A 23068-nucleotide genomic window follows, 5' to 3' on the forward strand; every position below is an offset into this window, starting at 1 on the left:
TGCTTTCTACCCAATGGAGCCTCATATTACATACTTTCTTTCTTTTTGCAGCAATTTCTGCGGCGCTTAAATTTAATTTACAACATCTGCGAGGTCTGGTACAGTTCGCAAGCTAAATATAACTTCCTGCGACAAAGCCAATGTCCATTATGATGGGGTTCCACCTCCCAGCCGAATAAAATCTTGCTGGCGCCCCCCCCCCCCCCCCCCCCACCCGACGCTACTCGCGCGTCCGTCCCTCCCCATGTGGACACCCCCTCAACACCGAAATGGTAGATTTTTCCTTCGTTTCCTTTTTACAGTATATCTACCGACGCTCGATGGACTAGACAGACAGCCGGGGCTGGGGGGGGGGGGGATACTGGTGACCGTGGTGTTCAAGACGAAACACAAGATGGTAGGGAGCCTATCGTCCTGTTCAAGGCGCTGAGCCTGCCGGGAGACGGATAACAACATGGGAGCAGAACACTAGCGCCCCTCTGAGAGTTCCCATTTTTTCTTTCTTTCGACCACTATTACTCCCCACTTGGTGGGGAGGGTTGTCAACCGTTCCCGAGGCACTGTCAATACCGGACGATTCGCGAGCGGAGGTAGTCATCTCCGGGTCCAACTCCCGAACCCAAATCCGTTTATATAAGTCCCTCTCATCGAGGACGTAATCAGATTTAAACTGAATAAAAAGAACAGATACTACACTTGAGGGTCTAGCCAAAGGCCGAGAGCTATAACTCCAAACCCATACCCACCACCCCGGCCCCACCGACCCCCGCTCTCACCCACACATCTCCCTCTCACGCCCTCTGCCACGCAACTGACCTCTCTCGTCCCTCTTTTCGATCATTTCCTTCTCCCCGCCAATCGTCTCTCCTCGCACGTCCCGCCCGCATTTTCGGGACAGCAGACCCCCCGAGAGAACCCCGGGAACCTCCTCACCGGGGGACTCCTCCGCCGTCCCCTTGGAGCCCCTGGGTGCCCAAATTTGCGTATCCTCCCCGCCTCTGGCTCCTGCACACGCCCCCCGTCTCCGTTTTCCCCGCGGCCAACCCGATGGCTTGCTTCGCACGGCAATTTTCATTCGCCCCGCCCCCTCCCCTCCCGGTCAAACACCGAGGCTATTCGCATGGGTCCGCGCTAAACATTTTGCAGACGCCAGGGTAGCGGCGCTCTCATTGCCCTCTGTTCGCTCCGCCCCCGCGCCCGGCCCCCTCCCTCCCCGCCGCGGGAGAACCGGCGGCAAAACCGACCTCCGTCGGGCCGATCGCTGCCCGCCCGGCGGGGCGTCCGCGCCGGAGACCCAGAGTGAGGGAGCGGAGCGCCGTGTTGGCGGGGGCTTAGGGTGGCTCGGCCCGATCCGGGTCGGGGGTAGGGCGATTCGGGTGCGGGGAGCGGTGCCGGGGGGATCCGGGCAAGCAGGCCCGTGGTTACCGAAAGAGAAAGTAACCCCGAAACACAACGAACGTGTTTAGCGAGGAGCCATTGCTTCACTCTGCACAGCGGCAAGGTGGATGATTCCCACAAATCGAGCACACCCTGCGGTTAAACAGCAATTTATAGAGTTTTAGCTTCACCCCAACTGGTCCCAAAGTCCTTCCCCGAAACCGTGACTGGTATCGCTTATCTTCCACCATTTCTCTTGGTGTAATGAACGGTTTAACTTTGGTTTCAGAAATCGCATGTGGAGGTAGGGATATTCTTCACTTACACTTAAGACCATAGTACCGATGATTAGCATATGTAGAGAGACGTTTACAGAGCAATGAATGGGACTTGAGTCCTACCCTAAGAACAGCTGAGAAGACTTCGCCTCTCATCCCAACAACACCAGAAGGCAAATTAACACCATTAACACCTGATGCAAAGATCCCGAAGATACAAGCCAGCCGTCCGTACCAGAGACTAAAAAGACTGTATAAATAAAGAGGCTCTTCCCCTGTTTGGGCGCGAGCTTGTGGCCCGGAGCACTGTCTCCTTCCCCGCAAAAAAAAGCCCAGCGCTGTTTTTCTCTTTAATCGCTTGCTAATACATTTGATCTTTTATTTAATACAAATTGGCTCCTCCAATTTGTCACGAGCGTCTATCCCTTGGCTAAAGGTTTTTTTCTCCGCTTCGAATTAAAAGTGCGGTGTTCTTTTATTCTACAGCGCATGCTCAGGAGGGTGGGTGGGGGCGGTGTTGTGTAATCTTTTCGGTCTTGATTGAGTGGTGGTCGCGATCTCCCCCCCTCCCCCTCCGGCCTTTCCTTTCCCCTAGCTCCCTGCTGCTTTGGCAATCACCGGTGTCCTTCCGGGGCATGATGTTTCCTTTCTCTGCCGTCTATAGCTCCTTTTTCAAGGGTATATTGGCTGGGCTGGCAAAGCCTGCCTCGTTTATGCAGAGTACCGACCTACGTAGTGGAAACTCTTGGGCAACGGGTCCCTTCCCTGCCCGGTCCCACTCATCGCGTTTAACAACTCAAAAGTGAGCCTCCCAACGTTCCGCCGTACGTGAGCGTTCTTGAACAGAAGGGGGTATGAAAAGTCAACGAGAACAAACAGCCGCTCTGGCTTTTGTTACCCCACTATCCGTTCCCCCCGGTGGTGTGGTGGGGTAAGCATAGGCTGTGGCAACCGTCCGATAGCACTGCCATACCGGTACGATGCTGCGCGTATCGGATGGAGGTCAACTCCCGTGTCCAACTCCGAACCCCAAAATCCGTTTAATATAAAGTCCTCTCATCGAGGGACGTATCAGATATTAAACTGATAAGAACAGATACTACACTTGATCTTAGCCAAAAGGCCGAGAAGCGATAACTCCACCCCTCCCACCACCCCGGCCCCACCGACCCCCGCTCTCACACAGCTCACGCTCACGCCCTACTGCCACGCACTGACCTCTCTCGTCCCTCTTCGATCATTTTCCCCGCAGCCGTCTCGCACGTCCCGCCCGCATTTTCGGGACAGCGACCCCCGAGAGACCCCGGGAACCTCCTCAGCCGGGACTCCCGCCGGCCCGTTCGGCCACTGCTCCTTTGCTTTACATGTTCCCGCCCCTAGTAGGCGGGGCCGGACGGGAGGGGCGCGCAGCCCGGCGGGCGCGGCCATGTCGGAGCGGGAGGAACGGCGGTTCGTGGAGCTGCCCGCGGAGTCGGTGCGGTTGATGGCGGAGAGCACCGGGTTGGAACTCAGCGATGAGGTAGCAGCGTTGTTGGCCGAGGACGTCTGCTACCGGCTGCGGGAAGCCACGCAGGTACGGCCGGCCAGGCGGCCCGGTCCCGGCCTTGGTCCCAGTCCCTGCCCTGGTCCTTGTCTTGGTCTCGGTCCCAGTCCCGGTCCCGGTGACGGTGCCGCCCCCGCAGAACAGCTCCCAGTTCATGAAACACACACGGCGACGCAAACTCACCGTGGAAGACTTCAACCGGGGCGCTGCGCTGGAGCAATGTTGAGGTGCAGTGGCTGGGGGCTGGATTTGGGGGGGGGGGTCCCCTGCTGCATCCCTGTGGGGACCAGGACCGGGGGGGGACACCCGGCTGCCGCCCCCCCCCCCCCCCCCCCCGGTGACTGGGGACACTGGTGGGGCTGCGTCCCGACCACCGGGCCCAGCAGCACGTATCGGTGCTAGGGGTCGGGGTCCCCGTGGGTCGGTGTGTCCCTGGAGGGGGGCAGTAATGGTTTGGGGGGGGCAGGAATGCCACCACAGTGTCTGTCCCCCGCCAGGCGGTGTGTGGATATGGCTCCCAGGACGCGCTGCCATTCCGGGCCATCAAGGAGGGTGAGCTGTACTTCCAGGAGGACCGGGAGGTCAACCTGGTGGATCTGGCCCTGGCCACCAACATCCCCAAGGGCTGCGCTGAGACGGCCGTGCGAGGTGAGGGGCTCCCTCCCCCCCCTCCCCCCGCCCCCCCACACCCGCAGCATCCCTCTCCTGCCTGACCCCGGCACAGGCAGGGCGCAGGCAAGGTGCTCATCACCACCACCACGTTCTCTTGTAGTCCATGTCTCCTACCTGGATGGAAAAGGCAACCTGGAACCACAGGGAGCTGGTATGGAGCGATGGGGGTGATGCCAGGTTGGGGGGGGGGCTCGTCCTCCCCACCGCGGGGCCAGGGCCAGACCTTGGGGTGACATTCGCCCCTCCGCCATAGTGCCCAGCGCCGTCTCCACGCTGACCGACGACCTGCTCAAGTACTACCAGCACGTCACCCGGGCGGTGTTGGGCGACGACCCTCAGCTGATGAGGTGGGGTGGGGCAGGGGGGGCCCCCCCCACCCCATCCTGAGCACACCTGAGTGGGGCTGACCCCCCCCCCCCGCCGCTGTGGCTGGCATCCTCACCCGCAGGTAGCCCTGCAGGACCTGCAGACCAATTCCAAGATTGCCGCTCTCCTGCCCTACTTCGTCTACGTGGTCAGCGGGGTGAGCGCAGGCAACGGGATGGGATCGGGGGGGGTCTCCGGGCCTGTGCCAAGGTTGGGTTGGGGGGCAGCTCCCTGCTGAACCCAGTCCTGACGCCTTGCCGGCAGGTGAAATCAGTGAGTCACGACCTGGAGCAGCTGAACCGGCTGTTACACATCGCCCGCAGCCTGATCCAGAACCCCTTCCTCTGCTTGGGCTCCTACGTCCGCAGCCTGATCGCCAGCGTCATGTACTGCGCGCTGGAGCCGCTGGCCGCCTCCATCAACCCCCTCAACGACCACTGGACCCTGCGCGACTACGCCGCCATGCTGCTCAGCCGCATCTTCTGGTGAGGGGACGCTCCTTGGGGCATGGGGAGGGGGGACGTCCCGCCGCAGCAGGGTCTGCAGCGTCCGCCCTGTTGCCCGCAGGACCCACGGCGACCTGGTGAGCGGCCTCTACCATCAAATCCTGCTCTCGCTCCAGAAAGTGCTAGCCGATCCCGTGCGTCCCCTCTGCTCTCACTACGGCGCGGTGGTGGGGCTGCACGCCCTGGGCTGGAAGGTGAGGGAGAAGCGGGCCATGCCGTCCCACCGTAGCCCCCGACCGCTCCGCGCTGCTGCCTCCCTGTCCGTCTGTCTGTCTGTCTTCTCCGCAGGCGGTGGAGCGGGTGCTTTACCCCCACCTCCCCACCTATTGGGCCAACCTGCAGGCCGTGCTGGACGACTACTCGGTCTCCAATGCCCAGGTCAAGGCTGATGGGCACAAGGTCTACGGTGCCATCTTGGTAAGCGGCTTGGCCGGGCTGGGGGGGGGGCCGGTTGGGTAAGGGGCACACACGGCTCCCCGTTGCCAGCACTGTTCCCCCCCTTCTCCAGGTGGCTGTCGAGCGCTTGCTGAAGATGAAGGCGCAGCAGGCGCCCCACCCCGGCATCTGGGGCCGGCCCGCGGCAGGAGGGCTCCCCACGGCACAGCCCCAAGCAGGACCCCCCAGCCGAGGCGGGTTTCGGCCTCGGCCGGCCTCTGCTACAGCTGGGGGGCAGCAGCGGAGGCCCACCCTCGGGTACGGCATGCCCCCGTTGCCGCCCCGCCCTCATCCTCTGCCAGATATGGTACCGGAGCTCTACGACTTTTTCGGCGACAGCCTGGCTGCCCGTTTCGGCACCGGTTTGCCGCCGGCCACCCTACCGACCCCCGGCACCCCCGAGGGTGCCCGGAAGGAGCCGCCGGCCTTCGGGGGCGAGGGGGCGGCACGCAAGATGCCACAGCTGACGGCCAACGCCACGGTGAGCCCACGGGAGGAGGAGAGCCCACGGGGAGAGCCCCCGGCCGGCCCGCCCGGCGCTGCATCGCCCGGCTAGCCTGGCCCGGCCCCGCGGGACCCCCCGGCAGCCCGGCCACCGGCCAGGCGCCCGCGACGTCTTCCAGAAAATGCCGCTTCGCGCCTCGCGGTGCCCCGCGGTTCAGTTTCGTCATCGCGGGTCGCCAAGCCGGCCGACGCTGTCAGGGCCGCCTGTTCCAGACCAGCTTCCCGCAGCATCACGGACCCGGTCACATCTCCCGCTATGCCCAAAAACTGCCCATGATCGGCCGCACCACCCGGCCGGCCCGGCGTTGGCCGCGCGCCGAGTACTCCCTCCACCTCCTCCTCTGAGGCGGGTGCTGGGTGCTCACCCCTCCAGCCCCACGGGCCGGCTGGCATCGGCCCTGGGCAGCGCCGGGCCGGCGTAACCCCTCGGCACAGGGATCTGCGGGTGCCGCCGGCCCAGAGGTGCTGCCAGCAGTGGCCTGTCACTGTAACGTGTGTCCGGCAGTTAATAAAAAGTTGGCTACTCGGTTCAGAGGGTTTGTAGGTGCCGTGGGGTGGCAGGGCGTTGCAGCCTTGCTGCCAGCATGGCAGGAGATGGACGGTGTCCATCCCTTTGCAGAAAAAGCCGGGGAGGTGTCAGCCGCCAAGGCTCATGCTGCCGAGCGGAGCCAAGAAGGGCTGGAGCAGGTTGGTGGGTCGTGGCCGTCCAGGTGAAATCCCTTCTGTATCGGCGCTGATGGCATGCCCGTGCCAGGACACAACCCCCCCCCCACCCCGCCACCAGGATGCATCCTGCCTGTCTCCTTGCGCTCCCCCACCGCCGGAGGTGGAGGGTGGGATTGATGGATGGATGGAGGGAAGGAGGGATGGATGCCACCAGCTCCAAGCAGGCTGGAGACAGGATCTGTTCTTGGGGGGGGGGGGGGGGGGGGGATAGCCACAGGGCTGAGTGGGGCCACCAACCACCACGGCACACATGACGCCAGAGCAGAGTGACGGCAGCGGCGGTGGCGGCAGGACGGTGCCGCCGCAATGGGGCCACGAAGGAGCCCAGCCCCGTGCTGCCGGGTGGGGTGGGGCGGAGGAGGCCGGGCTGAGCGTGGCGGAGCAGCGGCGGGGGGGAACGGAAGATGGCGGTGTCCGTCCTGCAACTGGTGGAGTTGGCTCTCCATGGAGCTGCCTTCCTCTGTGGGATCGTCTGCGCTTCGGCCCTCACTGTGGCACAGGTACGGGGATTGGGGGGGGGGGGGGAGCGAGAGGAGGGCACAGCAGCTTCACCCCAATCCCTGTCCTGAGGCTCCCCATGTCCCTCCCGACTCCCCGGGCTGCCCTCGAGGTCTGCGCTGCCGCCCTGGGTGGGCTCCATCCTGCTCCTGCCTCGGCTGGGTCTGCCCTGGGCCCCCTCCCCAACTCCTATGCCCCCCTATTTGTGGTCACCTGGTGCTATGGGGAGCCAGGATGCAGGCAGGCAACAAGATGGGGTGCTGGAGGGGGGGGTGCAGGGGGGGGTGGCTGAGCCTCCTGCCCGTCCTGCAGCTCCTGGCGCTGTCATGTGAGCACAGGAGTCAGCTGAGGCAGTTTGGGCTTCCTTCCTCCTCCAACGCTCCTCTCCTCTTCCTCCTCCTCCTCCTGCTGCTCCAGCTCACCTCACCGGTCTGTCCTGCTGGGGCTGAGCGTGGTTCCCTGTGGGTGACTGGGATGTGACCGAGTGGCAGCTCCCCCTGTCCCATTCCCCCCCTTCAATGGCCTCCTGTTCGCAGGGAGAATTTGGAGGCTGGTGCATCCTCTATGGCACGGTGAGCTGGAATGGGACTGCACTGGTGCCCAAGTCCTTCAGCCACATCTCCCTCTGCTATTTTGTCTCGGCCGTCTCCGTCGTGGTGGCCCTGTACTGCTTCTCGTCGCTCCTCTACGGCATCTACAGCTGCTGCACCAATGAGTCCCAGTGGTGAGCTTGGGGGGGGGGGGGGGGGGGGGGGGGGGGGGGGGGGGGGGGGGTGGCAGGGCTGGGGGTGCCCCACGAAGCCCTGTGCCACTGATGCCGTTCCCTTTTTCTTGCAGGGACCGCACCTGGCTCAGCATCACCCTGGTCGTCGCCTTCATCATCCTCTTCTTCCTCCTTATCGCAGCCTGCATCCTCCGCGTGGGGATGGATGCTCTCTGCACCTCCATCATGCAGACCAAGAGCCTGTCCAGGTAACAACGACCTTCCCTGGGGTGGGGGGGTCTCCCTCTGGCCCCAGGGGGATATGGCCTTCCCAGGGCCCCCCTCTTTCTCTCCACACCTCAGGCCTGCTCTTCCCTGTCCCCTGCAGCTGCCAGGATGCTGAGCACAAGCCATGGGTGTCCTACAGCCCAACCCGCTTCTACAGCAACCTCTACAGTGCACAGGTGAGCCAGCCAGCGTGCTAAAGCCCCCCCTCCCCTATCTGGGGGTCTGCACAGCCCGGCTGGTGCGCGGGGGGTGAGCGAGGGGGAGCAACTGAAAAGCTGAAGCCCCGCTCCCACAGAGGAGAAGGGAGGGAGAGTCTGTCTGTCTGTCCTGGGATCGGGTGAGGGACAGCACCCATGCATGGGTTAGGGGGGGTCTGTTGCAAGTAGGGGTGCAGCTGTACCTGCAGGCATGCAGTCGCTGCTACAGCCGCATGTACGGCATCCACGTGGCTACTGCCTCAGTGTCGGGAGGGGCCTTCCCAGGCAGAGAAGTCAGTGGGTGGGGTGGGGGGGGGTGGAGGCATCATGGCACAGCTCAACCCCCTGTGTCCCCCCCACCCAACAGGCATCGGCCTGGGTGAACATGTTCCTCTGGTGCCTGCTGACCACCCGGCTGCTGGTCCAGCGACGGAGGGAGGGTCCTCTCCCGCTGTTGCGTCACAACGATCCCGAGTGGAGTGCCGAGACGGAAGCCATTTTCGGGGGACGCCCGATACAGCCCTGAAGGAAGGGGGTACCAGGCTGGGGTGGGGGTGTGGGCAGACCTGGGTAAGGAGTGTGGGGTACCCTTCTCCAGGCACCCTATGATGCAAGAGAAGGCAAGGACATCATTAGCCCTGCCACCCCCCCGGTCCTGCCCGTGGTGACGAAGGCAGCAGTGCCGAAGGACCCTCTGCCAGCGAGCTGGGTGTTGGGTGGCACCGGCCACCCTCCTCCATCGTCAAGGCTTTTTTGGGTGCTGAGCTTCGTTATTAAAGACAAAGATTTCCTGTAGAGGAGCCTGTGCCTGTACTCGAGTGCTCACGGCTGTAGCCTGGACCGGAGCGGCTGTTGTGGGCGGAGGAGGAGGAAGGAGGAAAGGGGTCACGGCTCGGTTTTTCCGGCAGCGAGGCGGGTGTTCTACAACCGTCCTGTTTGCCGAAAGCACCGCTTTTTCACGCGTGACGCTTCTGCTGGGGGGGGCGGGTGGAAAACGCTCTGATGGACCGGAATCACCGAAGTCGAAAAAAAAACCAGCACGGAAATACTGAGATCCATCACAACTCGCTCTGTTTTTAACTAGTATAATCCCCCACAGGGTGGGGGGTGTGCACCGTTCCCGGAGGCACTGCAATACCGGGACGATGCGCGGAGCGGAGGGAGCAAGCTCCGGGTCCAACTCCCGAACCCAAAAATCCGTTTAATATAAAGTCCTCTCATCGAGGACGTATCAGATATTAAACTGATAAGAACAGATACTACACTTGATCTTAGCCAAAAGGCCGAGAAGCGATAACTCCACCCCTCCCACCACCCCGGCCCCACCGACCCCCGCTCTCACACAACTCACGGTCACCTCCTCCGCCCCCCCCACCGACGTCTCCGCTCCCTCCTCTGATTCCTTCCCCGCACCATCCCGCACATTCGGCTCGGTTCTGAGGACAACCACCCGAGACACCCCCGGAAACCTCCTGCGCGGGGCCCTCCCGGCCGCCCTTTGGAGCCCCCTGGGTGCTCAAATTTGCGTATCCCCGCCTCCGGCTCCCATGCGACACGCCCCCTCGCCGTTTCCCCGCGGCAACCCGACGGGCGTGCTGCGCACGGCAATTTGCATTCGCCCCGCCCCCTCCCTCCGGCCAAAGCCGAGCCCGTCAGCGGCGCGGGCAGCGCCTTTGGGAGATGTTTAAGAAGCGGGAAGAGAAACTGCAGCCCGAGAGAGGAGGGCGAAGAGGGGAGAGAAACAGCTCTGCGGACACCAAGGGCGGTGGAGAAGGAGCAGCGATTCCTCTGCAGCCCGTGGGGAAGACCACGGTGAGGCAGGCTGTCCCCCCCGCAGCCCATGGGGGTTAATGGTGGAGCAGATATCCACCTGCTATCCCTCCTCAGCCCAGGACCCCAGGCCGGAGCCGGGGAAGGGTGAGGAGTCCTCCCCATGAGGAGGAAGGAGCGGCAGAGCCGAGGTGGGATGAGCGGACCCCGACGACCCCCATTCCCCGTCCCCCTGTGCCGCTGGCAGGGAGGAGGTAGAGAGAACCGGGAGTGGAGTGCAGCCAGGAAGGAGGGAGGCCTGGGGGCAGGTGTTGTGAGATTTGGTTTTATTTCTCGTTACCCTGCTCTGCTTTGATTGGCAATAAAATTAATTTCCCCGAGTCGAGTCTGTTGTGCCGGCGGTTGCCGAGCGATCTCCCGCCCTTATCCCGACGGCTGGGTGGGCACCTGGCGTCCAGCCATGGTCAGCCCGCCACGCCCCCTCGGCGTCTCTTGGCGACAGGCCCCGCCCCCTGAGTCGCATTCACCCCTCCCCACCGTCCTCCCTCCGAACCCCGCCCCTATCTCCATACTCCGCCTCCGGTTCCCATGCGCCCCGCCCCTTCGCCGTTTTCTCGCGGCTACCTGATTGGCGTGCCGCGCACTGCAATTTGCATTCCCTCCGCCCCCCCGACGTTCCCGCCTCAACCCCGAAGCGATTTGCATATTCCGCGCGACGTTTTGCCTCCGCCAGGGTAGCGGCGATCTCATTGGCCGGGGACTGCCCCGCCTACTGCCCCGGCCCCCTCCAGCCTCCCCGCCCGCTCCCCCGCCGGGTACACCCGGTCCCCGCCTCGGCTCATCCCCGGGGGACCCCACCGGAGCGGGGCCAGGGGCCGCGCTCGGCGGTACCGGAGCCACACGGAGCCGCCGGTCACGGCCTAGCCCAGCCCCGGGGCCGGGAGACAAGATGGAGAGAGCGGAGACGAATTGGCTAGGGGTGAGCGTGGTCTGTACTAGACCGTTCTGGTAAACTTTGGGATCCCGAAGCGGTGGGGGGAAACTCAGGACACTTCCAAAGCGAGAATATATTCATTCTATTTTTAACCAGTACAAGGTCCCCCCAGGGTGGGGGTGTGCACCGTTCCCGGAGGCACTGCAATACCGGGACGATGCGCGGAGCGGAGGGAGCAAGCTCCAGGTCCAACTCCCGAACCCAAAAATCCGTTTAATATAAAGTCCTCTCATCGAGGACGTATCAGATATTAAACTGATAAGAACAGATACTACACTTGATCTTAGCCAAAAGGCCGAGAAGCGATAACTCCACCCCTCCCACCACCCCGGCCCCACCGACCCCCGCTCTCACACAACTCACGGTCACCTCCTCCGCCCCCCCCACCGACGTCTCCGCTCCCTCCTCTGATTCCTTCCCCGCACCATCCCGCACATTCGGCTCGGTTCTGAGGACAACCACCCCCGAGACACCCCCGGAAACCTCCTCCGCGGGGCCTCCCGGCCGCCCCTTGGAGCCCCTGGGTGCTCAAATTTGGGTATCCCCGCCTCCGGCTCCCATGCGCCACGCCCCTTCGCCAGTTCCCCGGACAACCTGATTGGCGTGCTGCGCACGGCAATTTGCATTCGCCCCGCCCCTCCCCCTTTCCCGCCTAAACTCCCGAAGCGATTTGCATATTCCACGCCACGGCTGCTGCGATCTCCCTGCCCGTGGATTAAGGGGATGGAATTTAATCAGTGGAAAACTCCGGATTCTGGAGCCGGGAGGGAGTAACCCCGGGCACAAGGATAAACCGGCTGGAGAGCCGACCCTGCAGAAAGGGATCTGGGGGTGCTGGGGGGGGGGCAGCAGGCCCAACGTGAGTCAGCTGAGAGGGCAAACCCCATCCTGGGGGGGTATCAAACCCAGCAGAACCAGCCGGTCCAGAGAGGGGATTGGAAAGAAAGAGGCTGAGGGGCAACTGCATCATGCTCTGCGTCTTCCTCAGAACAGAACGCAACAGCCCAGCTGGAAGGGACTGACCCCACTCATCTCTGACTGCCTCAGGGCTGACCCAAAATGAAACGACAGCAGTTGAACGCCAACAGGCAACACGAAAATGAATCGAGCTTCCAGCCGTCCTTGTGGTTGGAGTCCCCAGATTCCCTGACACTTGTAATAGGGAAAATTTAAGAAATAAAAACCTCGCCACGGGTCAAGGACGGAGCGCTGAAGGTGGTTTCTGTTTCTAACTTGCCCCTGCTTGCTCTTTTCCTGAGCTCTCCTTTCTTTCCCTTTCTCTCCCCCAAAAATCCTCACTGGGCACTCAACACAACCCCAGGAGACCCCACACCGGACACGGCTGCAAAACAGATCTTTTACTGCAAAAAACTCAGGATGTAGAAAATACCTCCCCATCCCCTCCATCCTGGGCGTCTGGGCACCCCGTGGGCTCCTGGCCCAGGCGTCGTCGCACTGTGGCAGGCAGAAAACTCCGCAAGAAGTGGAAAAAGTCCCGGAAAAGCGGGCTGGGGGGGACTGGGGAAGGGACGAGGCGCAGCAGCACACGCATCTCCCGACGCGTGCTGGCCGCCCGGGCACTGGCCTCGAAGCGCAGCAGCGGTTGCAGCGGCTGCTCGGTTCCTTCTTGCTGCACGATGGCCTCCGACACCTTCTGCTCCAGCTCCAGCGAGTCGCCATCCGGCCCCTCGGGGCTGTCCCCTTGCTGCAATTGTCGGCGTACGCGGCGTCGGCCCGTCCACACACGGTGCCAGATGGCGCAGCTCCAGTTTGCTGCCTCATCGGGGACGTTCGTCCGCGGTCTTTTCTTGGCCGGGAGCGTGGTGCCATTTGTCACCTCGGGCAGGTGACGCTTGGAGCCCACCGACGACGGCTCTGCTACCGATGGCTCCTCTGTGTCTGATTCCGTAGGCAGCTCCTCAGACGGCGCTGAGTCCACCGGGAGCTCGGATTCCTCGCGGGGAGCTCTCGGCGGCTTCCCCGCAGTGCAGCTGCACTTGAGGACGTCTCTCAGGATGAAGGCGATGGCGTCGCAGACCTCCCAGAACCATGGGCCGCGACCACCGGGCTCCTGGCAGAGCTGTTGGGAGCTGCTGCCGGCGCCATCCAAGGGAATAGAGATAAGGAAAGCGCCGGCGCTCGCTGCCCCTGGTTCCACCGCGCCCGGTTGGAAGAGCCGCGTCAGCCCCCAGGCCCGGCCTTTGCTGGATTTGCGGCGGTACTGCAAGCTGCGGCAATACTTGGCTGCGTCGCGGCAGCAGCGCCCAAAACGCGACGCCGTCTTCTCGTTGACATTGGCCGCCACGTTGTGGTTCAACTCGAATGGGTCCTGCAGGTTGAGGGGTCCCAGCTTCAACGCATCGCCGGTCTCGGGGGCAGTGGGGGGCGGCAGTGGCAGCGCCTGGCCCTCCCGCAGTGAGATCACCTGTCCCGTGAAGTCGAAGTCCCCAAAAACGTGGAAGAACTTGGCCAGCAGCGAGCCTGTGGGAGCGAGCGGTGAGGGCAGTGCCGGGATTCCGGGACCCCCTCTGGACCCCCAGCCCGGCACTCACAGGGACTCTCGGTGTTGGTGCTGGGCTCCAGCGATGCCACGTCCCGTGGGAAGCTGCAGTCCCACCCGGCCACAACGGCGCGGTCCTCGTCCCCTGAAATGGAGCGGCCCTCAGAGGAGCATCGGCACAGTGGGACCACGTGCGAAAGGGAACAGAAGGACAGACGGAAGGACCGTACCTGCCAAATCACGCAAACGGGCGACAGTAGGCAGCACGGGGGGGCTGCGCGTCTGCAGGAAAAACAGCACCAGCAGCGTCAGGGCGTAGTTGTTGAGGAGGGGTCCGCCCCCAGAGGGGTTTCCTAGGGGAGATGGGGTCAGAGCTGCGCCCCACAGGCCCACCGGCAGGCCGGGCAGGACCCGGCCATGAGCACTGGCGCCCACCCTCACCTGCCAAACCCTGCTGCTTGGCCCAGAGCCGCACCGCGTAGACCAGCGGCCGTACGCGCTCGTCCGCCTCGGCGCAAAGCTGCAGGAACCGTGTGTTGAGCAGTGCCAGCCTGCAGGGACAGAGGCGTCACGGGAGAAGGACGCGTCACCAGAAACAGGGAGACCCCCCGTCCCACGCCCCCAGACCTGTTGTCGACGGAGATGTCGCCCACCAGCCCCGACTGCTTGTGGCAGAACTTGACGACGGGGCGGCGGGCGGTGGGTACAGCCCGGACGCGGCGTACGCCCGGCACGCAGCGCCGCAGCACTGTTGCCACCAGCTCCAGCACCTCCGGTGCCGGCGTCACTGCCAGGTCGATATCGCTCAGGATGGAATCCTCAGCGCCGGAGCCGGATCCAGCCCCGGGAGCATCTCGTGTTGATGCCTGAAGGGATTTGGTTAGCTCCAGGTCCAGAAGCAAGTCTAGATCGCAGCCACGGGTGTCGAAACCGTTGACGGAAGAGCCGAAGGGCACGACGGCGCAGCCTGGGTGGGGAGAGACAAAGGGGTACGTGCCAGGGATGCGGACGCGTTGCACGAGGAACGTGGTGGCTGCGCAGGCCGGGAAGAGGAGACTCACCGGGGAAGAATTCAGTGAAGACCTCCTGGAAGAGCGTCACCAGGAGGTGCCGTACGCGGCGCTCGTCCTCGCTGAGCTCCAGCAGCCCCACCAGCTGTGACATCTGGGAGTCCACCTGCGGGGACTGGTATCACTGGCTGTGCCAGGGTGCGTCATCCCCCTCCCCTGCCTTGGGAGACCCCGGCTCCCCCCGGAAGATCCCCAAGGTCCCCTGCAGTCCCCAGTGTGTTCCCCTACTCCCAGGAGAGCCCCAGGACCCCCTGAAAACCCCTTGGAGAGCCTCAGGACCCTCCCCAAAGACCCAGGAGCCCCCTCAAACCCCTGGGAGAGCCCTGGGACAGCTCCCCCCGCCACTCACATCTGAGGCCTGGCAAAGCGCCTGCTCCAGCCGGCCTGGGCCAAGGGGCTCCCGGCGGGGGCCGCGTCCCGGGCGGCCGTAGGCGAAGACCTTCTCTTCACGGGGACGGACACGGAGCCGGTGTCCGGACAACCCGTGCTGGGGCTCCGCCAACGCCCGCTCCCGGCCCGCAGCATCCCGCAGCTCCACGATGGCGTAGGCGCCCTGAGGTGGAAGGGAAGGGACACACGCCGTTAAACCCGGCCCGGTGCTGCCGGCTCGCTTTTCCCCCCCCCCGGTTTACCCCCACCTTCTCCTTGTCCATCACGACAGCCGCCACTTCTCCGAAAGCCCCGAAATATTCAGCGAGCTCTGTGCCCGAGGTGCCGCGGGCGAAACCACTGACGAAGAGGCTCCGCTGCTCCTGGGCCCGGCGCTCGGCCCGCAGGCTCCGCAGCCGCCGGTGCTTCTTCCCCCGCAGATGCTCCACCAGGCTCGGCCCTGCGGGAAGGTTTGGGGGGGGGGCAGCACCGTTAACCGGTGCCCCAGAGCCACCCTCCCCCCGCCCCCCCCCGCCATCTCCGCTACCGGCGCCCTCGCACTCACGGTTGGCTGCGGAGACCTGGCACAGGCGGCAGCGGAACCCGCCCCGGGGTAAGGCCTCTACGTCGGGGTCCGTCTCCGGGTTGGGGTCGGGGTCCGGGCCGCAGCCCACCTCCGTGTTCGGGTCGGGAACCGGGCCGGGGTCCGCGTCCGTGGCTGGGACGGGACCAGGATCAGGGTCTGGGGCCGGGCTGGAGCCCACGTCCATGGCTGGACCGGGACAGGGACCGGGACCGGGACCGGGACCCGGTGCCCGCCCTCCCCGCACCGCCACCACCGTCCTCCCGCTCCCGTTTCCCCCCTTGAACTTCCGCCGGAAGTAGTCCGTCCAGCCTGGCTTCCCCCCAAGCGAACTTCCGCCAGAAGCGGTCAAACCAGCGCCCGGCTCCTCCCGGAAACGCGACCCGAGACAATTGTTCCGCCCGGAGCGCTCCCGGCATCTCCGTCCCGCCCCCCCCCCCCCCCCCCCCCGCCGGTTTTTGGATCTCAGTGAAGAAAAATCATCGGTTTTATTTCCTGTCGCTACAGAACCGGGACAGCCCGAGATACAAAACCGGGGGCATTGCTCCACATACAAAAGGGGCCCGCGGGGGTCGGGGCAGGGAGGGGGGGGTCGGGGCGGGGGGGGGGGGTCGGGGTAGCGGAGGGGGGGGGGGCTCTGGACCAGCACCGGCACTGCCCCCCCTGCCCCCCAAATCCCTTCCCGGGGATTTCTATGGAAATAAAAAAAATACAAAAGGGGCCCGGCCCGGTGGGGGGGGGTGTGGGGAGGGGAGGGGGGGGGGGTGTCAGTCCTCAAGGACAATGGGCTCTGAGGTGCTGGAGGGGTGGGGGGGGGCAGAAGGTGCCAGGGCCCCCCCCGGATCTCAGGGGCAGCCCAGGCTTCACCTTGAGGGGCAGGTTGGGGCGACGGGCAGCGCGGCGGAGCTCCAGGTGCGTCAGGGCCTTCCGCAGCGCCCTGGGGGGGGGGGGAAACACACACTGGGGTCAGCAGCTGAGGGGGTACCCCACAGTCCCCCCCCCTCCCAGTCCCATGGCCCCACAGATTTCCCCCCCCCCAACCCCATTATAACCACCACCTTCTACCCCACAGACCCCCCCCTGCCCTGGTTCCATACACCTCCAAAAGCTCTGTACCACCCCCCATAAACTCCCCCCCAGCTCTGTAGCCCCCCCCCTCAAAGCCCCATACCACCCTTCTCCTGGCTCCTTACCACCCCCCAAAGTCCCGTACCCCCCCTGACTCCTAACCCCCCTCCAAAGCCCCGTACGCCCCTCCCCCAAGCCCCATACCCTCCCCCCTGGCTCCATACCCCCCCCCAAAGCTGCATACCTCCCCCCCAGCTCCATACCTCCTCCCCAAAGCCCCACACCCCCCCCAGAGCCCCATACGCCCCCCCCCCCCTTGGCCCCATACCCCCTCCCCAAAGCCCCATACCCTCCCCCCGACTCCATAACCCTCCCTCAAAGTCCCATACCTCCCCCCCCCCCCCAGCTCCATACACCCTCCCCAAACCCCTGTACGCCCCCCTCCCCGGCCCCCTCCTCAAAGCCCCATACCCCCCCCCCAGAGCCACGTACGCCCCCCCCCCCCCCCCCCCAGCTCCGTACCCCCTCCCCAAAGCCCCATACCCTCTCCCCTGGCTCCATAACCCCCCCTCAAATCCCCATACCCCCCCAAAAGCCCCGTACCCCCCCCCCCCCCCCCAGAGCCCCGTACCCCCCCCCGGACCTGGTGTCCTTGGTGGCCACGAAGACGACGGGGTTGGGGGCGTCCGCGGGGTTCAGCTTCTGCCGTTTGCTGGCGGGGGGGGGCCCGGTGCGCAGCCCCGCCGCCAGGGGGCGCCCGTTGGCCGAGAAAGGGAGGCCCGACGCCCCCATCTGAGGAGCCGCGTCAGGACACGCCCCCCCACCAATCACACGCCGCTTTTCCCACCCCGGCCCCGCCCCATCAGTCACCATCTCCCCCCCCCCCCCCCCGAGCCCGCCCACCCGCCGCCCCAGCGCGGCTCGCTTCCCCTGTCAATCAGCCCAGTCCCCCGCCCCCCAGGCCCTTTCCCCACCAGTCAGGGCCAGGCCCCTTCCCGCGGACACCACCCCTTGTCAATCACCCCCCAGCTCCACCCTTACCCCCCAGACTCCACCCCTACCCCTCCAGGCTCCACCCCACAGCTAGTCCAACCTCTTTCCCCAGGCTCCACCCCCTGTCAATCACCCCCCAGACTCCACCCCTACCCCCCGGCTCCACCCCATAGCCAGTCCCACCTCTTTCCCCAGTCCCCACCCCCAGCCCCACTCCCACAGGCCCCTCTCCCTGTCAATCCCAGAGAAACCCCGCCCCCTCGCACCCCCATACCAGGGGGTAGTGGCCCTCGCCGCCCCCTCGTAGCCCCCCAGAGCCCCGTACCCGTACCCGGGGGGGGGCGGTGGCCTTCACCGGCCCCCTCGTAGCCCCTCTTGCCCACCAGCCCCGCCAGCCCCCGGCTCTGGCTTAGCTGGTTCCGGTTGATGGGGGTCTTGGTGCCCCGCGGCGTCTTCGGCTTCAGGGGGGCCTGTGCCGCTGGGGTGGGGGGGTGTGGGGTGTTAGGGGCTGCCCCATGGCTTCCCCCAAGACCCCCACCCTTGGCTCCCAGGAAGAACTCCAAAATCCAATCCCCACAGCCCCTGAGCCCCCCCAACCACCCCCTCACCTAATTCCTTGACGATGGCGGCGAGGGGCAGTCGGGCCAGCGGATGGATCTTGAGGGGGGCCTTGGCGGCCTTGGGCAAGCGGATGGAACCTATGGAATGGGGGGGGGGGGGGGGGGGGCACGTAAGGGGTGGAGGAGCGGCTGGGGGGGCCGGGGAGGACAGCCAGCCACAGAATAACCCCCCCCCCCCCATCACCTACACTCAGCCTTGATGGCGTTGGCGTTGATGGGGGCGTAGGGGCGGCGGGCGGCGCGGCGCGGCTGCAGGACGTCGCGGCAGAGGCGACGCGCCAGGCGGGTGAGGCGGGTGGTCTGCAGCAGGAAAGTCTGGCGGTTTTTGGCCAATAATTTGGCCCGGCTGGCGCTGGTGGTGTAGGGAGAGAGGCTCTGCGCTTCGGGGCGCGAGAGGTGACCCCGAGAGTGCGGTTCCTGCGAGGAGGAGGAGAAGAGGAGGGTTATGGGGGGGGGGTGGTCAGCGAGGGTGGGGGTGTCTCTGTACCCCATCCCAGGGCTCACCGAGGCGCTGCGGGCCGCCCCCTCCAGCTGGGTGGGGGTCTTCAGCCCCCCGTACTTCTTCCAGTAGATCCAACAGGAAGCGCAGAGGCGGCATTGCATGTTGGGGGGACCCCAGGCGTACCACTGGGCAGACTGGGTGGCTGGTGGGGGGGGGGGGGGTGGGTGGGCGTGGAGACCCCCCCCCAACCCCAGGGCGGGCACAGAGACCCTGTGGCTCCGCTGCCCACCCTGGAGAACTGCCCTTGAACACCCCATCGTGCCCCCCCCCCCAGCCCCAGAACTGCGCTTGAAAACCCCTATCCTGCCTCCTCAGCCCCTAGAACTGCCCTGCTGCCCCTGATCCTGCCCCCCCCTCCTGCCCCACTCCCCCACCTATAACCCCCTGCTCCCAGCCCCATAGCCCCCCACTGCCTCCACCCTGTCGCCCCCCCCCCTCCACTACTGCACGCATGCCCCCCCTTCCTGCCCACACCCCATGGTGCTCCCCCACACCAGGACAGCCCCCACCCCAACCCCAGAGTCCTCCCCCCTTCCCCCCACCCCAGGACCCCCCCTGCCCCACTGACTGTGGCAGCTCTCGCAGGTCAGCCCCTTCTGGAAGCCGGCCCCGTTCATGCCAGGTTTGGAGCCCACCGAGATGATCTGGTTGGGGTTTGGCTTCGTGCTGTAGAGAAGTGGGGGGTCAGGGGGGGTCCCATCTTCGCCCCACCAGACCTAGGATGGGGCACAGCCCCCCTTCACCCAGGACCACCCCCTCCCCAACTCACTAAGTGGGGATGTAGACTTGCTTCAGCTTGCTGTCCGCCTCCGCTGCCTTCAGCCTCTTCTGCAAGCAAAGGGGAGTAAGATGGAGGCAGGGGGCACATTGGGGGGGGGGGCTCACAACAGGCCCCCCCAAGCCGCAGCAGCCCGCCCCGCACCTCACCTGCTGGATGTAGCGGTCGGTGGTCTTCCACATGTAGTAGAACTGCACGATGCTGGCCAGGGACTTCCAGGGCAGCTGTGGGGAGAGGAGGGGAGCGAGTCCTTGCACCAGGGGTTGTCCTTCACCCTGTGCCCCCCACTCCCCTCCCGTCCCCCCCGCCAACTCACAAAGTCCTGCCGGATGTCGTTGAAGTCCTTCCCGTACTTCTCCAGCGCCTCCTCGAAGAGCATGGCCTCAGAAGCCGACCACTCCTCCATCTCGTCGCGACACAGCACCGGCCCCCCCTGTGGCACCAGCGTCGACATGGCCTTGGCCAAGTCATAGCCGTTACGCTGCAGCGTGTCCATGGCGTGGAACTGGGAGCAGGGAAGCACACAACAGTGAGGGGGGATCAGGAGGAGCCCCCCCCGCCGCAGAGTCAGGGTCCCCCCGGCCCCCCAAATCTCACCAGTGTTATGTCCCTGGATGCGGCGGCGGCACTCATGTGCAGGCTGGGCTGTCGGATGGAGCTGCTGCAGTCCAGAGCACGCGCGAACGTCCCGACAGCTCTGGAAGTAAGGGGGGGGACACACACACGGGGGCGGGGGGTGTCAGTGGGGGCCCCCCACAGCCCCCCGGCCCCCCTAGGTCCCAGCTCACCGTGCCACCACCAGGAACTGGTCGATCTGCCGGTCGGTCAGGGGGTTATCGGGGTCCCACACCTTCATCTCCATCTTCTGCTGGTTTCGGTTGTCCGATTCGCCTGGGGGTGTGTGTGGCGGGGGGGGGGCGTTCAGGCTGAATTCTCCCGCCCTGTGCCACAGTGCCACCCCTCACCACGCACCACAAAGTCCCCCAGTACCTTCGGCCAGCCGGTCTGGGATTTCTGCCTGGTACTTGCAGCCGACTCGGATCTCACCCTGGTCAGCCAGGAGGGTTTTCTGGACGGGGTCGAACACCAGCGAGTAGAAGAAGCAGTCCTGGGAGGCAGGGGGGGGGGGAAGGTGGGGGGGGGGCTCAGCTGGGCAAAGGGGGGTGCCCCCAAATCAGCCCCCACCCCCCTTGGTGTGGCATGGGGCTCACCTCTTTCTCCAGGTACTGGCCCAGGATGTCGGTCTCGTTGAGCAGCGTCACGCTGCACTTCCCCCTACAGGGTACGGGGCGGGGGTGTCACAGTGAGGCCCACCACCCCCCCGGGAGCCCCCCCACCACTGCCGGCAACGGCACGCACCGTATGTGGGTGGCCGGCAGCGATTCAAACTGCCGGGAGAGGAAGAGCTCGCGGTGCTTCAACTGGTGACGCTGCTGCTCTGTCATGGTGGGCTGCTTGGACTCCTCCTCAAACTCGCCTGGGCGCAGGCGGGGGGGGGGGGGGGGGTGTGTCAGAGGGGCCCCCCCCATGGCACCATCGAGCAGGGAGGCACATTGTTCTCCCAGCAACCCCCCCCTCTGGATTTTGGCAGCAGCCCAGGCCGAGGAGGGAGCAGGGGGGAGCAGCCCAGCCCTGCTCACACACGCGGGAAGCCTGGTGGGGGTAGGGCAGCCTCGGGAGCCCCCCCCAGCCCCCCTATCAGGGTCAGAACCTCCCCGCGTTGCTGGCTGGGGGGGGGCAGTGCGGTGAGGCCAGGCTGTGCTCTGCCCCCCCCCCAACCTCCCCATCCCACCACCCACCCACCAGGGTCCATCTGTGACCCCAAATGAGCAAGACCCCCCCCCCCCCAGAATCCCCCCAGGGATGGTGGCTTGGGACAGACCAGCTCCCCCCACCCCCAGCTGGGGGGCAGCCTAAGTCGGGGGGGGGGGTCACAGACACACCCCCTCCCCCAGCACCCTCAGGGAACCGAACGCCCCGAGGCAGGAGCAGCGGCAAGCTGGGATCTGCCCCCCACCACACCCCAGCCGTGGGCTCTGTGTGTGTGGGGGTGGGGTGGGGATGCAGCGACAGCCCCCCCCCGCACCCCTCCACCACCACACCCCCCCGGGGCGCAGCAGCCCGCACTCACGCGCATTGCTGTCGGCCAAGCTGTTGAGACTGCTGGAGATGTCCCGCCGGCGGAAGAGGCAGACCACCTTGGCCTCCACATTGCCGTTGGCGGTCTGGGGGGGGAACAGGAAGGTGAGGAGGGGGCAGAGGAAGCCCCCTGGGAATAGAGGGGTGGGGGGGGCCCTCCGTCCCCAGGACACTGCACTGCCCTCCCCACCCCGACCGAGGAGGCAGCCCCTCACCTTGTTGAGCTCCTCGATGCGGCGGACGAGGTAGGGGTTGCTGGAGGAGTTCTCAAAATAGACATAATCTGCAGAAAAAAAGGGGGTGCGGTGAGGAAAGGCTCCCCCACCGCAGCCCCCCCCCTCTTCCTCTAACAAGTAAGGGGCCCCTTTTCTCCTCTCAAAAATGGGGGGGGGGGGGGGCTTCTCCTCCCAAACACAGGGAAGCCTTCTTCTTCCTCATGGGCACGGGGGGCTCCTCCTTACCCCATGGGGCTCCCCCCCCCAAAACAGGACCCCCCCCCCACCCTGCCCTTCAGGGAGTCCCCACTCCTCACAGACACAGCCCCCCCATCCCCTTACGGACACTGGGACCTCCTTTCTCCCTTGCCGAAACGCAGCAACCCCCCCAACTCCGGCTCCCGGCCCCCCCTTACAGACCAGGGGTCCTCCACCAACATGGGCCCTCCCCTCCCCCTCACAAACGGCGGGGGGGAGAGACGGGACACCCCCCCCCCCCCCCCCAGAAGCCGGGGCTCCCTCTCATGGGCTTCCCTTTCCCCCCTCGTGGGTCCTTCTTGTCACAGACACGGCATTGTCCCCCCCCCAATGGCCCCCCTCTTCTTCCTCACAGACTGGGGGGGGCGAGGGGCGAGTGTCACCCACCTCTGGGCCTCTGGGACCCCCGCTCCCCTCACAGTGCCGCCCCCTCCTCCTCACAGACCCCCTAACCCCCTCACGGGACCCCCCCCCTCCCCTTCCAGACCTGCCTCCTCCTCACGGCCCCCCCCCCTCAGGGAACCCCCTAATCCCCTCACGGGACCCCCCCCCCCCCCGCTCGTCCCCTCACAGGAGCGGGCCCCCCCTCTCGACCCCGGCCCCGCTTTCCCCCCCCCCCCCCCCGGCCCCCGCTCACCGCCGACGCGGTACATGTTGGCCGCCATGGCCGCTCGCTCGGCCGCGCTACCCCCGGGCCCGGCCCCGGCCGCGCTTCATCGCCTCCCGCTCCCGCCGCCTCCGCACCGGCACGACCCGTTCGGGCGCCTCCGGAACGGCTCGGGCGGCTTCGGAACAAGCTCGGCGCGGCCTCGGGCGCTTCCGGAGAGGCCTCGGAACCTTTCGGAAGAGGCTCGGAAAGGGTTCGGGCACCTCCGGAGAAGCCTCGGGATGCCTCGGCGTGGGCTCGGGCCCCTCCGGAAGAGCTTCGGGACGACTCGGCTCGGCCTCGGGCCCCTCCGGAAGAGCTTCGGGACGCCTCGGCCTGGCCTCGGGCTCCTCCGGAAGGGGCTCGGCAAGTTCCGCCAGAGCCGAAGCGCTTCCGGAAAGGGGTCGGGGACGGGGAAGGGGGGGAGCGGTGGGAAGAACTTCGCGCCGGCTCGGCAATCTCCGGCGCTT

The 23068-nt window shown here is 65.8% G+C and overlaps 3 protein-coding genes, 1 long non-coding RNA gene and 4 other non-coding genes across 10 annotated transcripts; 3 read left to right on the top strand and 5 right to left on the bottom strand.

Moving 5' to 3' along the window:
• Positions 1 to 536: 536 nt before the first annotated feature.
• LOC115338333 lies at positions 537 to 726 on the bottom strand. The gene has a single exon (XR_003922382.1). It is a non-coding gene; the product is annotated as a U2 spliceosomal RNA (small nuclear RNA).
• Positions 727 to 2595: 1869 nt separating this feature from the next.
• LOC115338332 lies at positions 2596 to 2790 on the bottom strand. Its single transcript, XR_003922381.1, has one exon. It is a non-coding gene; the product is annotated as a U2 spliceosomal RNA (small nuclear RNA).
• A 291-nt stretch (positions 2791 to 3081) lies between these two features.
• LOC115338322 (TAF6-like RNA polymerase II p300/CBP-associated factor-associated factor 65 kDa subunit 6L) lies at positions 3082 to 6209 on the top strand. Its single transcript, XM_030006868.2, is given in 13 exon segments — positions 3082 to 3228; positions 3338 to 3400; positions 3402 to 3425; positions 3696 to 3846; positions 3971 to 4021; positions 4124 to 4222; positions 4323 to 4393; positions 4501 to 4721; positions 4804 to 4936; positions 5031 to 5159; positions 5251 to 5720; positions 5722 to 5800; positions 5802 to 6209. Coding segments are annotated over 13 exon segments (1863 nt in total). The 3' UTR covers positions 6027 to 6209.
• A 547-nt stretch (positions 6210 to 6756) lies between these two features.
• TMEM179B (transmembrane protein 179B) lies at positions 6757 to 8888 on the top strand. Its single transcript, XM_030006867.2, has 5 exons — positions 6757 to 6907; positions 7442 to 7629; positions 7743 to 7877; positions 7997 to 8072; positions 8461 to 8888. The coding sequence occupies exons 1-5, from the start codon at positions 6812 to 6814 to the stop codon at positions 8617 to 8619; spliced, it is 654 nt and encodes a 217-aa protein (XP_029862727.1). The 5' UTR covers positions 6757 to 6811; the 3' UTR covers positions 8620 to 8888.
• Positions 8889 to 9197: 309 nt separating this feature from the next.
• Positions 9198 to 9388, bottom strand: LOC115338331. Its single transcript, XR_003922380.1, has one exon. It is a non-coding gene; the product is annotated as a U2 spliceosomal RNA (small nuclear RNA).
• Positions 9389 to 10473: 1085 nt separating this feature from the next.
• LOC121233134 lies at positions 10474 to 12057 on the top strand. Its single transcript, XR_005931934.1, has 2 exons — positions 10474 to 10842; positions 11846 to 12057. It is a non-coding gene; the product is annotated as an uncharacterized LOC121233134 (long non-coding RNA).
• Positions 10974 to 11164, bottom strand: LOC115338330. The gene has a single exon (XR_003922379.1). It is a non-coding gene; the product is annotated as a U2 spliceosomal RNA (small nuclear RNA).
• Positions 12058 to 12200: 143 nt separating the features above from the next.
• Positions 12201 to 22993, bottom strand: LOC115338311 (speckle targeted PIP5K1A-regulated poly(A) polymerase). Of its 3 annotated transcripts, none has more exons than XM_041121940.1 (27): positions 22590 to 22993; positions 21695 to 21762; positions 21472 to 21565; positions 20700 to 20817; positions 20552 to 20615; positions 20331 to 20448; positions 20129 to 20231; positions 19938 to 20037; positions 19657 to 19845; positions 19490 to 19564; positions 19332 to 19390; positions 19131 to 19228; positions 18565 to 18704; positions 18249 to 18477; positions 18049 to 18138; positions 17772 to 17918; positions 17091 to 17239; positions 16247 to 16316; positions 15362 to 15514; positions 15066 to 15256; positions 14777 to 14980; positions 14419 to 14533; positions 13985 to 14324; positions 13799 to 13908; positions 13588 to 13710; positions 13410 to 13502; positions 12201 to 13338 (listed from the first exon to the last, which is right to left on the bottom strand). In XM_041121940.1, exons 1-27 carry the CDS (start codon positions 22615 to 22617, stop codon positions 12230 to 12232), a joined length of 4377 nt encoding a protein of 1458 aa, XP_040977874.1. In that variant the 5' UTR covers positions 22618 to 22993; the 3' UTR covers positions 12201 to 12229. The 3 variants fall into 3 exon arrangements, with proteins under 3 accessions (XP_040977874.1, XP_040977872.1, XP_040977871.1); XM_041121938.1 differs by having other exon boundaries at positions 17766 to 17918; XM_041121937.1 differs by having other exon boundaries at positions 17715 to 17918.
• Between the last annotated feature and the right edge of the window lie 75 nt (positions 22994 to 23068).

This window comes from Aquila chrysaetos, unplaced genomic scaffold (assembly GCF_900496995.4).
Source record: "Aquila chrysaetos chrysaetos unplaced genomic scaffold, bAquChr1.4, whole genome shotgun sequence".
In the NCBI taxonomy this organism is placed as follows: Eukaryota; Metazoa; Chordata; class Aves; order Accipitriformes; family Accipitridae; genus Aquila; species Aquila chrysaetos.

Excerpts from the sequence above, each read along its gene's own strand:
- TMEM179B (XM_030006867.2), top strand. The coding sequence starts at position 6,812 with ATGGCGGTGTCCGTCCTGCAACTGGTGGAGTTGGCTCTCCATGGAGCT. Across the intron at positions 6,908-7,441 it reads CGGCCCTCACTGTGGCACAG|GGAGAATTTGGAGGCTGGTG; the intron begins GTACGGGGATTG and ends TCCTGTTCGCAG. Across the intron at positions 7,878-7,996 it reads CAGACCAAGAGCCTGTCCAG|CTGCCAGGATGCTGAGCACA; the intron begins GTAACAACGACC and ends TGTCCCCTGCAG.
- LOC115338311 (XM_041121937.1), bottom strand. The coding sequence starts at position 22,617 with ATGGCGGCCAACATGTACCGCGTCGGCG. Across the intron at positions 20,038-20,128 it reads CAGTTCCTGGTGGTGGCACG|AGCTGTCGGGACGTTCGCGC; the intron begins GTGAGCTGGGAC and ends CCTTACTTCCAG. Across the intron at positions 19,565-19,656 it reads ACGACATCCGGCAGGACTTT|CTGCCCTGGAAGTCCCTGGC; the intron begins GTGAGTTGGCGG and ends CTCTCCCCACAG.